This window comes from Carica papaya, chromosome 6 (assembly GCF_054855325.1).
Source record: "Carica papaya isolate Zhongbai chromosome 6, ASM5485532v1, whole genome shotgun sequence".
NCBI classification, from domain to species: domain Eukaryota; kingdom Viridiplantae; phylum Streptophyta; class Magnoliopsida; order Brassicales; family Caricaceae; genus Carica; species Carica papaya.
Genome location: NC_142314.1, coordinates 8363065 through 8376331, shown reverse-complemented (window position 1 = coordinate 8376331; position 13267 = coordinate 8363065). Strand labels below are relative to the sequence as shown.

General features: G+C 30.1%; 1 protein-coding gene across 1 annotated transcript; it reads right to left on the bottom strand.

The window, feature by feature from the left end:
* Positions 1-10932: 10932 nt before the first annotated feature.
* On the bottom strand, positions 10933-13076 carry LOC110808364 (late embryogenesis abundant protein). Its single transcript, XM_088223486.1, has 3 exons — positions 12404-13076; positions 11846-12031; positions 10933-11366 (listed from the first exon to the last, which is right to left on the bottom strand). Exons 1-3 carry the CDS (start codon positions 12863-12865, stop codon positions 11079-11081), a joined length of 936 nt encoding a protein of 311 aa, XP_088079612.1. The 5' UTR covers positions 12866-13076; the 3' UTR covers positions 10933-11078.
* Between the last annotated feature and the right edge of the window lie 191 nt (positions 13077-13267).

Here is a 13267-nt window from a genome sequence, read left to right as displayed (position 1 = left end):
TTTGATATGAATTGTCCGATCGCAATTAAATAGAGAGTGAATATAGTCCGTTCATCGCGATCTAATCTGAATCGTACGATTGTATTTAAATAGAAAGTGGATCTACACCGTTCGTGTTTAAATCTAACCGTTCGATCGCGTCTGGGGAGAGAACGGATCCGAGCCGTCCGTGCGCGCGGGAACGAATCTGGACCGTCTGATTGCGGGCATACGGATCACCAGCGTGGCCTCCCGCGTGGCACTGCGTTAACGTGGCTTGCCACACGGCGCGCTACGATTCGTCAGGGCTGCTGATTGGACATCCTACGTGATACAATTTTTTTACATTATATTTTAACCTCCAGTTTCATATTTTTCTTTTAAAAATACTCTCAGAACCCAAAATTTTACTTTTTTTTTTCTAAAATTATTTTCAATTTTATCATCCAATTAATTTTCTTTATTTTTATATTAAAATAAAATTCAAAAAACTAAAAAAATATATTTATATATTAATTTTAATTATATTAAAATTAATTAATTAAGAGTATTACAATATATATGTATTAAGAGAGAGAATTAAGTAAAGAGTTTAAATGTTAATTATATCACCAAAATTAGCATATATTCTATATATGAGTATATATAATATATATTAATGTCTCATCTAGAATATTATATATTGTGTTATTATATTAAATGACAGTTAAAATAAATAATAAATTAATTATAAGAGAAAATTTTAATTAATAAAAAAAGTTAAATGTATTATTTATACATTAATAATGAAAATTTACGAAATTATATGACATTAAATTGATTGAAAGTTTACGACCACCCGACTTTTTATGCATCAAGATAGATATTATTGTTCTGTTAATTTCATCCAAAAATTTCCAAATAAAATATTCTTATTCTGGACCCATCTCTATACTCGGTAAAAAAACAGTGGTTTTATTTTCGTCTGCCCATTGAGCTTTTATTGGGCCTAGAGAGAACCGACCCGTTATCCTTCCACTGAAGAGAATGGGAGGTTTTTCGCGCTGTTCTGTGTCCAGCCTCCTCTCTAAGAGGGCAAAGAATCCCCAGAGCCTACTACGCTCGAGACCCAGAAACCTCAACTCTCTTCTTGGAACGGACGGGTCAGGCACAAGTTCGCGTTGCTGAACTCGGCGACGGGGTGTCCCCCTCATTGGAATATATAAATAAGTTTTTTTAATTATAATTTCTGATGTGGGATAACGATCTGAAAGGAACTTTTGGGTCGCTGGGTGACGATGTACAGCGTAAATAGCTTCCTAAACTTTGTGTGCAAGTGCCGGTATTCTCCTTGCAAAACGTTTTTATGTGGGTGAAGGTGTAGATTGTGCTGTTGATTGAGTTATTCGTGTTTACGTTGATGAGAAGGTATGATGATTTATCGGGTGCAGAAGGATGGAAGAGGAGTCATTTTCAAGTTGATGATATTGTTCTGCGTTTTCTTCTTATTGGTATACGATACATATATAAATCCCAATAACACCACACACGCACATACATATATATATATATATATATATATATATGTACATACATATACAGATAATATATAGGTAGGTTAGTTCCAGCTTTTCGAAAATGGCTCTCACATGTACACTTTCTTTTTCCCTTAAATCTTCTAGTGGGTTTGTTGATGCTTTTATTTTTCGAAGAATTGGAGGGTTTTTTTTTAATAGTCGTAATAATACCTGCAATCAATCAGCCCCTGTGTGGAGATGGCGGAGGCGGTGGGTGGTAGCCTCAAAACCGGCGGCTCTTTCTGCTCGCTTTCTCCGGCAGTGGCACCGTACAATAAAAATACCTTGAGAATCGGAAAAAATGACATCCGCACGAGGTACTATTTACTACAACATATGAGAAATTATATTTTTATAATACTGGCTCTCCCACGCGTGCGCGTTTTTTTTTTTAAATCTAAATTTAAAGGGAACAAAAATAATTTATGGAAGTAAATATATGTTACATATATTTTAAAATTTTAATTTTCGTTATAAATATTTATAATCATTATGTTTTAATTTTTTGAAATAACTAAGAATGTAAAAAATCACATAATTTTTACTGAGTAGGGATTAATCCTTTTATCAATCAGGTTTCGATTTTTTTTAAAACTCAAAAGAAATAATCATTCAACAACAATTTCTAAATGATATTAAACATTTAAAAATTAAATGTGAGAAAATATAAAGCGAAAAGAACACATCAGCCATATGTTTATATAAGCTACATTATTCATTGAAATTCAAAAATTAGCAAGACGTAGAATTGTTGAAATTAGTTAGATGAACTATCATATAATTTTATTATTTTATTTTGTATATAAAAATACTATGAGAGTTATATCTCCATAAATCAATAAATGAAGTATTAGAGATATAAGTGTTATTTGTACGATCCAATTATTCGTATAATATATTGAATACATTATTATTTAATAATTTATTTTAATATATGATAATAGTATTTTATTATCTTATCGTTTAGTTTATATGATAAAGTTCTTAATTAAATTTATAGGTTTTACATTAAGATAAAGATATTGATAATGAGAGTAAAATCTTTTATGATTTAATTTAAAATATTCTTAAACGTTGGATCATCAGAATATCACATTAATGATCCAGTAAAACTAATATATATGTGATAATTTCTATAAGCTAAAGATTAGTTAATCTCATTAAATAAATCACATATATAGATTATCCATATGGAGATATGATTATTGAACCGACCCAATTAAGAATTTCTAACGGTTAATATTATCTTAAACTATCAATAAAATATTCTTATTTTGATGAGATATAAGAATTTTTTTAAACTTGATATCATCATAGTAATTAACAAATCATTTATTATACTTTGATTCTGAACACCTATAGTCATAAAACTGTAGTTGAAATGATATTGAATGTGATTAAATACTTGTAAAACTAATGATTGATTAAGACGAAATCTGTTAACTTTGATAATAAATTTAAACTATATATTGTCATTTATTATAACAACTAATGCAGTTGAATAAAAAAAATTTGAAAATAATTTTTTATTTCATTCATTAGACAATTATATGACATGTAACATAGTTGTTTACCTATTAAAATTTAAAACTATATTTAAAGTTAAGCCAGAGCAAAAAGAACTCCTCCACCTATGCCACCTATATATAATATATGATATATATGTATATATATTCAAAAAAAGGAGAGAGGTGAGATAAAAAATTAACCGCACACTAAAAAAAATTGAAGAATTTTTCTATTAAATTTTTTGTGAGAAAATTTTAATACATCAATTTATTTTTGTGTTCTGTTGATTAAAGAATTAAATAACAAATATTGATTTCAGCATCTATAGAATGTTCGTATTTTCGAATAATTTTAATTTAAGAACACGTTGATATATATGTTTTAAATTTGATTTTTAATTTATAATATAATTTTTTAAGTACAAATAAATCTTATTGGATTATTTTTTATCTTCCGTTACGTGTTATGCATATATTATAATCCTACAATTATATCAAAATCATAAATTTTTGTATTTAAATTATATTACTAAATTTTAATTTTTAATATTAGATCTTAAATATTTGAAGAATTTAAATATGTGAATTATTATTTAATTATTTTTATTTTATATTTATTTTTTTTTATTAATATGATGAATTAAAAAAATTTAAATTTAAACTACTGAAAAATTAAGTAGCTGCAATATATATATATATATATATGAGATATATATACATATTTTTTTTTGCAGTTGTTGAAAAAATTAAGATAGTTACAGTATATATATGAGATATATATATATATATATATATATGCATAATTTTTTTTTTGGGTTGTTTCAAAAATTAGGGCTGCTGGAAATTAGGCCTAGTAAATATATATTTAATAATCTGAATGAAAAAAAAAAAATAGGCAGAGAATGTACCCACTTCACCAACATATATATATATGATATATATATATATGTAATTTGTTCAAATAATAATAATAATAATAGTAGTAATATATATTTACAATAATTTTTGAAATTTTTTTAATCGTAAATATATATCATATTTAATTTTTTAATTATTACATGTATGTTTGCCATTTGTGTAATTTTAAATTAAATGTTACATATGATATAAATTTATTAAAACTAATTGTACGTAGATAATTTAAACGAAATTAATTTTATATTAATGATTTGATCATTATGTTTCTTATAATTATTTTGATAATTATATTTTTTAATTTAAAATTAAGTTCATGATAATAAAATATAAGATATTTTATTATATAGTTTACTATCAAAATAAATAAATTTATTTATTTTTTATTTACAAAAAACAGTCTGACAATCAGAAAATCTGTAGTTCGAGAATAAAATAAAGTTATTTGTTACATAAGATGCATATATAAAATAATTATTTCAATTTGATATCAATTGTCTAGATTATCCGGGAAATATAAAATTTTATTAATTGTTTGTCATTATAATAGTTGAACTCAACTATACCAATAAGAACAACATGATAATCAGGAGACTATTTGGTATAGAGTAATTTATGAAAGTAATATAGGAATACAATTGGTAATAATACCTACCTTTAAAATATGTGTGAGAATCGATTTGGACAACCAATAAGCTCATTCATATTGTTAGAGAATTCTTTTATTCCACTAAATTGAAATATATATTTCTTAAATTTTTTTGATTTGTTTAGTAGAAATATTATTTAAATAAAAGTTCATTTGTTTATGATATATGTAAATATATTCTTATAATATTGTATTTTTTTTTCTTAACTTCAAATTTCTCAATACATCTGTTATATTACTACGTGATATACTTGATGCCAACAAGTTAGTTGAATCAAATTTTGATGACTGGTACCGAAATCTAAGAATTGTTTTCATGCATGAAAAACTTATTGATATGATCGATAAGTCTGTCAGAGAGACCCCACCTGAGGATGATGCTGAGGCAGTCAAAGATTTTCAGAAATACTTGGCAGATTGTCTTACTGCCAAATGTATTATTCTTGCTTCTATGAGTTCTGAGCTCCAGAGGAAACATGAGAATATGGATCCTCGTGCAATCATCGATCATCTTAAGATGTATGGTGCACAAAGCAGGACAGTTAGATAATAGTTATTTAAGTCTTTGCTTGAATCCAAACTGACTGGTAACTCTCCAGTTGGGCCCCTTGTTTTGAACATGATTAGTTTTATTGAAGAACTTCAAAAATTAAGGTGCACACTGGGTAAAGAACATTCTCAAGATTTGATCTTATAATCACTATTTAAGTCCTTTTTACAATTTATTATTAATTTCAACATAAATAAAATGGATTGTGATCTTCATGAGATGCTCAATATGTTGATTAATTATGGGAATCAAATTGCATCTAAAAAGAAAAAAGGAACTGTCATGTTGGTTGGCAACTCTTCTAAAAGAAAGGGTAAGGGTAAGAACAAACCCAAAAAGAAGTCTGTTGTACCTAATGGTGGTGTGACCAAACCTAAAGGTAAGGCAAAACCAATCTGATGTTGAATGTTTCTTCTACAAGAAGAAATGACATTGGAAGAGAAACTGCAAGGAGTATCTTGCATCTCTGAAATATAAAAAACAAGTTAAGACCTTAATAAAAAGTGTCTTTATGATTTCTTTAATTTCTATTAATCCGTTTGTATGGACCGGTAGTTATTTTAACATTTGCAATACGTTGCAGGGACTACAGATTAACAGAAGATTGAAGAAATGAGAAGTTAATCTTCAAGTTGGGAATGATACAAAAGTTACAGCTCTAAGTGTAGGATCAATTTCTCTTAGAATGTCTACTGGCAAAATACTTTTATTAGAGGATTATTATTACGTTCCTAGATTTATTTCGAACATAATTTTAATATCTTTTTTGGACCAACATGATTTTCGTATCATTTTGAATAATAGAGTTTATTATATTTATCATTGTGATAATTTATATGCAAATGATTATCTCCAACATGATATTTATATCTTACCTGATATGAACGAAAACTCAATTTTGCATGTTTTTAGTCTTAAAAAAAAAAGAGATGATCAAATAAATTATACATATCTTTGACATTGTAGGCTTGGTCATATTGGAGAGAAAAGAATAAGCAAGTTGTACACGGAAGATTACCTTAACAAATATGATTATGAATCATATCCAACTTGTGAATCTTGTCTCAAAGAAAAATTGATCAAATCTTCATTTGTTGGAAGTAGAGAAAGAACTTCTGAATTATTAGAACTAATTCATACTGATATTTGTACCCCTATGAAAACTCAAGCCAGGTTAGGATATTATTATTTTATCACCTTCACTGATGATATGTCAAAATATGGATTTGTGTATCTTATGAAACATAAATCTGAATCTTTTGAAATGTTCAAAAGATTCTATAGTGAAGTTGAAAAATAGACTGACAAAAACATTAAAATGTTAAGGTCTGATAGAGGAGGAGAATATCTTAGTGATGATTTTATCTTAGTGATGATTTTATTAGATATCTCAAAGAGAATTAGATTCTCTCACAATGGACCCTTCCTGGAACACCACAAAACAATAGTATGTCTGAAAGAAGAAATAGAATCTTATTAGATATAGTGAGATCAATGATGGGGTTTACAGATCTTCCAATTAATTTATGTGGATATAATTTAGAAACTGCAACATATTTGTTAAATAAAGTGCTCACTAAATTAGTTTCTACAACACCATATAAGATATGAAAATGACATAACTCGAGCCTTAAGCTCGTTAAAGTTTGGAGTTGTCCAGGTTATGTTAAGAGATTACAAACTGATAAGTTTGACTCAAGATCTGATAAGTGCATATTCATTGGGTATCCTAAAGAAACAATGAAATATTATTTCTATCACCCATATGATCATAAAGTATTTGTGGCTAGGAAAACAACCTTTTTGGAAAAAAAATTTCTTTTTGAAGGAAATTATGGTGAAAGAATTGAATTTGATGAAGTTCAAAAAAACTAATAAATCAATATAAGAAGAGGATCATGAGAAGCAAATTGAGCAACCTTTACTAGATATTTTGAAGATGACAAGGAAGTTGTCATCTCCAATAGTTAAGGTTCAAAAAATAAGTATTGTTCAAGGACCAGTTAATGAACCTGTTCAAAATCAGATTGAACAGCAACCTAATCTAGTACAAAGTGAACAAGTTGTATACGAACCTCTTAGAATGTTTAGTATACAATGTCACGTACTAGACAGGTTAAATTTTTTAGTGTAAAATGATGTAACAAATGAGATTAATCATGATGATGATGACCCCAAGACCTATAAAGAGGCTATGCGAGATTTTGATTCCGAGAAATGGATAAAGGCCATGGAATCTAAAATGGAATCAATGAAGGTCAATAAAGTTTGGACGTTGGTTGAAACTTCAAATGATATAAAATTTATTGGTTGTAAGTGGGTTTTTAAGAAAAAAATTGGAGCAAACAAAAAAAGTGGAGACCTATAAAGTCTGTTTTATTGCTAAGGGGTATCGGCAAAAGGAGGGAATCGATTATGACGAAACATTTTTTCCTATAGCAATGCTCAAATCATTTTGGATTCTACTTGCTGTAGTTGCATATTATGATTATGAAATATGACAAATGGATGTGAAAACAGCTTTCCTAAATGATGAGTTAGAAGATGATGTGTATATGACACAACCTTAAAGTTTCATATCCTCATCTAATCATGATAAAGTCTGTAAACTACAAAGATCTATTTATGGATTAAAGCAAACATCTCGAAGTTAGAATATTCGTTTTAACAAAACAATTAAAAAGGTTAGATACGAAGAAGAACCTTGTGTGCACAAAAATATTAGTGGGAGTACGATTCTTTTTTTAGTGTTGTATGTAGATTATATATTACTCATTGGGAATGTATACCAGGATTACAAAATACTAAGATTTGGCTATCTGAATAGTTCTCCATGAAAGACTTGGGAGAAACAGCTTATGTATTGAGAATAAAGATTTATAGAAATAGATTTAAGAAGTTGTTTGGATTTTTCCAGTCTATGTACATTGACACCATTCTAAAGAGATTTAATATGAAAAATTCTAAAAGATACTATCTACTGATAGGCACTAGAATCACTCTAAGTAAAGAGAATTGTCCTAAGATCTTTAAAGAGAGAAAAAAAATGGGTAGAGTCCCATATGCTAATATAGTGAGAGCTATCTTGTATACCATGGCATGTACACGCCCTGATGTGGCTTATGCATTAGGAGTGACTAGTCAATATCAGGCAAATCCTGGTGAGAAACATTGAAAAGTGGTAAAGTCCATTCTTAAGTACTTGAAAAGAACTAAAGACCAATTCTTCATCTATGGAGGATCTGAGTTAAAACCGAAAGATTATACCGATGCAAGTTTTGCTTCAAATAAAGATGATAGCAAATTTATATCTAGTTATGTGTTCACTTTAAATGGTGGTACAATGAGTTAGAAAAGTTTCAAATAAGGTATGGTAGTTGATTCAGTGACTGAAGTAGAATATATAGTGGCAAGTGAAGCTGCTAAGGAAACTGTTTAGATGAAGAAGTTCTTAACTGAACTTGGTGTGGTTCCTTTAATAGAATGTCTAGTTTCATTATTGTGTGACAATACTAGAACAATCGCTCAAGCAAATGAGCTGAAATTGCATCAAAAGTCCAAACACACTCTGCGTAGATACCATTTGATTAGAGAAATCATTGAATGTGGGGATGTTAAAATTCAAAAGGTTGATGAAAAGGATAATGCAGCTGACCCATTCATTAAGGCTCTTGGTGTAAAGGAGTTTGACAAGCATAAGTAGAAGTTAAGAATGAAGTACATGACAAATTAGATCTAAGGTAAGTGAGAAATTGTTGGAAATATAAGTGCTATGCCCACGATCCAATTATTCATGTAATATATTAAATATATTATTATCTGAAAATTTATTTTAATATATGAGAATAATATTTTATTATCATATTTATTAAATATGTGATAAAGTTTTTAATTAAATTTATAGGTTTTACATCAAAATAAGAATCTTAATAATTAGAATAAAACCTTTTATGATTTAATTTAAAATGTTCTTAGTTGTTGGATCATCAAAATAAGACATTAATGATTCAGTAAAACTAATATATATATGATAGTCTCTATAAGATAAAAATTAGTTAATCTCATTAACTAAATCACATATATAGATGATGCATATAGAGATATGATAATTGAACTGACCCAAGACCTGAGATCATCATAATAATTAACAAGTCATTTATTGTACTTTGATTCTGAACACTTATAGTCATAAAACTATAGTTGAAAGGATATTGAGTGTGATTAAATACTTGTAGAATTAATAATTGATCAACACGGAAGCTGTCAACCTTAGTAACAAATAAATCAGATTGGATTATTTTTTATCTTATGCTGTGTGTTATGCACATATTACAATCCTACATAGAGAAACAATTTCTTCTTCTGTTTTAATTTTCTAAGTTTCTTTACTCTCTGATATTATGTTCACAAGATAATAATTTTATAATATTGACAATATTAATGACAGTCAGACATTATTTATCTTTTTGAACTCTTTTTTTTTTAATTAGATATTTGAATTTTGTTCTTAATAAACCTATATTACAACATGTTTTTGTATATATCAATGTGTGTGTATATAATTCATAAAAAAATTGTGTGTGTATATATGTGTGTCGAAGTTACTATACTACAACATTAACGACAGTATCTCTTGATTCTCTCCTAGAATTGTACATGTCAATCCTTTTAATCCAATTCGATTTGATACCATTTTTTTCATTGAAGTATGAATTCCATCTAGTGAAAAAAAAAAGAGATGGAAATGAGTTTAAATTAAATATTTCAAAACTCATCATAACCTACCATGTATATACATCTATATATATATAGTTTTTGTTTTTTTGCTAATATAAATATAATTATATTTATATTAATATAATAAGATATCGAGTTGAGTTCAGATCAGGTAACTCGTAAAATCCAACATAGCTAAAAAAAATAAAAAAATAAAAAATTTAAACGTATACATATTTCGTCTTGAGGGTTTGAGTTTACTCTTCATAGAAGCTGACTCAATTATAACTCCTACACACGTGAAGTGTTTGTTTTGTTGTGCTATAGCCCAATCTATGTTATTCTTTTAATAGCATTTTGGTTAACTTGTGAAGAGCCATTTTTAGGCTTTACGAGCCACCTCTCTGGTAGTGAGGAAGAAAGAAATTTGTGAGAACATCTTTAAGATAATTTTGAATCTTGATTTTTTTAGAGACAATATAGAAGTCATTATAATTTTGAGTTTAACTATCGAGATTTCTCTTTTGATTATCAGATTGTTCAGAACAAACTGTTGAAAAGAGACTCGTTATTAGCCTCCTTTGGTGAGATTGTTCCAAACTTTTTTTTTTTTTTTTCTTTTTTAGTCTTTATGTATTGGATGATTGTGTACAGATTTGTGTGTTAAAACATCATATTTTAGTTGAAGTACTATGTCCGACTTGGCTATAATTTCTACCTTTCTGTGCAAATTGATTTGATATAGTGAATTTTCACTACATGTTTTAGTTGTGGTTTTTCCAGAAGGATTTTTCTATATAAATTTGGTGTGTGAATGAATATTAATTTATTTGTAGATGATTGTTATAACTACACTGCTAGAAAATTACGATAATTAATGTTCATTATCCTGGGAATTCCTGCTTTTGTGTGATTGAACTTTCCTAACAACTCAAAAGAGAAAATTTACTGTCACCACGAGAAGAACCAAGAGAATTCTCCTGCTGCAGAAGGTAAGCCAGAGGAGAAGGGACTCATGGCGGAAATCAGAGGGAAGCTCTACCTTTAAAGCCATGAAAATGAAATAAATACCAGATATATACTTCTTTAACTCCCACCATTTACATTCAAATTCATCTCAAAACATCCACAAGAAATACAAGTATACAAAATTAGTAAGCAGACGAATTGAAAACCAGTAGAAAGCTGATGTCTACTCCTCATCGTCACTGATATAGACATGAATGGTTCAAATTGATTGGCTTACCGAGCCTGTTACCTTTTAAAGTGACAGAGCATGAGATACGGCTGTAGAACTTTGATTTCACCAGTCTTCCCAAAATGTACGCTCTGGATCTGATTACGAATGTCAGGTTCAATGGCAAAGATACTTTCTCAAGGTGCTCTCTACCATTTGAAAGAACACCTACCCCACCATATAAGGGCACCTGCTGCCCTTCCACCACTGTTGTTATCTTCCTCTGCGTCTTCCTTGATTGGGTAAACTTTTTCATCTTTTTCATTCATCACAAAATCGACAATTCAATATCAGGTTAATAAAAGAAACCCTAGTCATAATGTAGATTCATGCATCTATATAATTATTTCATTTTTCTATTTGCATAAATATTTTATAATCAATAAATTCTCTACCAAATTCCTTATTAGTTATACCGTATAGAATTACAATTAGTCACGTATGTGTTTGTATTAATATAATAATAAAAATGTGGGACCCATTTCCCCGTCTCCCCCCCCAACAGGGAAAAACCGGATTATGTTTGGTACAGTTATTGCAGGCACCACCCCCCAATAGCATTCGCAGCTTTCCTGCTCTTGTCCCATTTCCCCAGTCCACTTCTGACTTCTATCGAAACCAAAGACAATGTCATAACAACCCTCCTAAAATTACTATTTTACCCTTCTACATTCTACTTTGTCAAAAATTAATTAATACGATTTCCAATAACAATTTAAACATCGACCGTTTTACCTGTCCGGAGGCAAGCCTCAGCTGGAAATAGTGAATTTCCAAGGGCGTAGACGTGACGTGTACGGCGAAGAATGTGGCGGGATTTCTGTATAAGATCCTGACCGTCGAATTCAGCGTCAACATATCTGTTGGCACTCCTGATGCATCATTCCCCGCCTGCACATTAAAGTTCTCGAAAACCATTTCCTGCCAAACCACCACGCCTTTTTTTTATTTTTTTAAATCCTTCAAAACTGTTAACTGCTCCTTTAATTAAATTAATTAATCGCATAAATCCCTAATTAATTACTTAAACACACGGATTAACAAACAATAATCCACAATGCCGGCCCGTTGAACCCCGCACAAAACAAAAAAAAAAAAAAAAAAAAAAAAAAAAGAAACTGACTCTCCGAGTTAACTCAGTAGACCACGAAAACAAAAAAAAAAAGACGATTTATTTCTAACTCGGGGTTCAAGCTTTTAACCGAATCGACTAGAGGTCAACTCAGGGGAGAGAGAATGAACAAACGTAGATTGTAGTTGCAGCCAAAAAAGAAACAATGTAAAAGGGGTTACCTTAACGTGGACTTTCGGCGCGTAAGACTTGCTAGCACCCCACAAGATCAAAGAGAAGGCAGTGAACAAGAGCACGAAGAAGAGAAAGAGGCATAAGTAGAGCCGGACGTTGCGAGCCGTACCTCGATCACGATCGTCCATTTCCTCGTCGTCTTCATCATCTTCGCCGTCGATTTCACGGCGGTGGTTTGGGAGGCGGAGGTGCTTGTAGCCGGAGAAGGAGACGGGATTCTTGAGGGAACCGGAGAGGCGGGACGTGGAGGACTCTCTGGAATGGTGGATCGGTGAGCAATGATAGTAATGGTGGGCGGGTGACCCGCCGGGGCTACCCGACCCGTAAGACATCTTCTCCACGTCGTGGTTCGACGGGCTCTGCACGTAGTAAATAGGCCTCCTCGGCGGCGATCGCGGAGGCCACGAGGTGTCCACGCTCGTGCCTTCGGAGTCCGTCTTTGCATGCATTTTCCGACGTCGTTTTCGCTATCCCTGAATAGAAAGAGCTTTGGGTTGTGGTGAATGAGGTGGAGTTCTCGGCCGTTGTAGGGTTTTTGAGTTTCTCCTTGGGAAGAGCGAAGGGGGAAAGGAGGGGAAGAAAGAGAAATGACAGCGGATACCAAGAACTGGAGCAGAACTCAAAACATCTTTAGACCGTGTTTGGTTGGTCTTCTTTTTCAAATATCTCAAATACAATTTGAAAGCATTTAATTGAATACTCGTTTTCTTTTTTATTTTAAATGAGCTTATTAATAAAATTAGAAAAAGAAATTAATAAAATATAAATATCTAATTCATAAAAATAAATGATCGAAATTAATATTGGAAAATTTTGCATTTAATCTAATATCTTTTAAATGTAAAAGAAAT

Excerpts from the sequence above, each read along its gene's own strand:
- LOC110808364 (XM_088223486.1), bottom strand. The coding sequence starts at position 12,865 with ATGCATGCAAAGACGGACTCCGAAGGCACGAGCGTGGACACCTCGTGG. Across the intron at positions 12,032-12,403 it reads CGCCGAAAGTCCACGTTAAG|GAAATGGTTTTCGAGAACTT; the intron begins GTAACCCCTTTT and ends GTGGTTTGGCAG. Across the intron at positions 11,367-11,845 it reads TGAGGCTTGCCTCCGGACAG|ATGAAAAAGTTTACCCAATC; the intron begins GTAAAACGGTCG and ends TGAATGAAAAAG.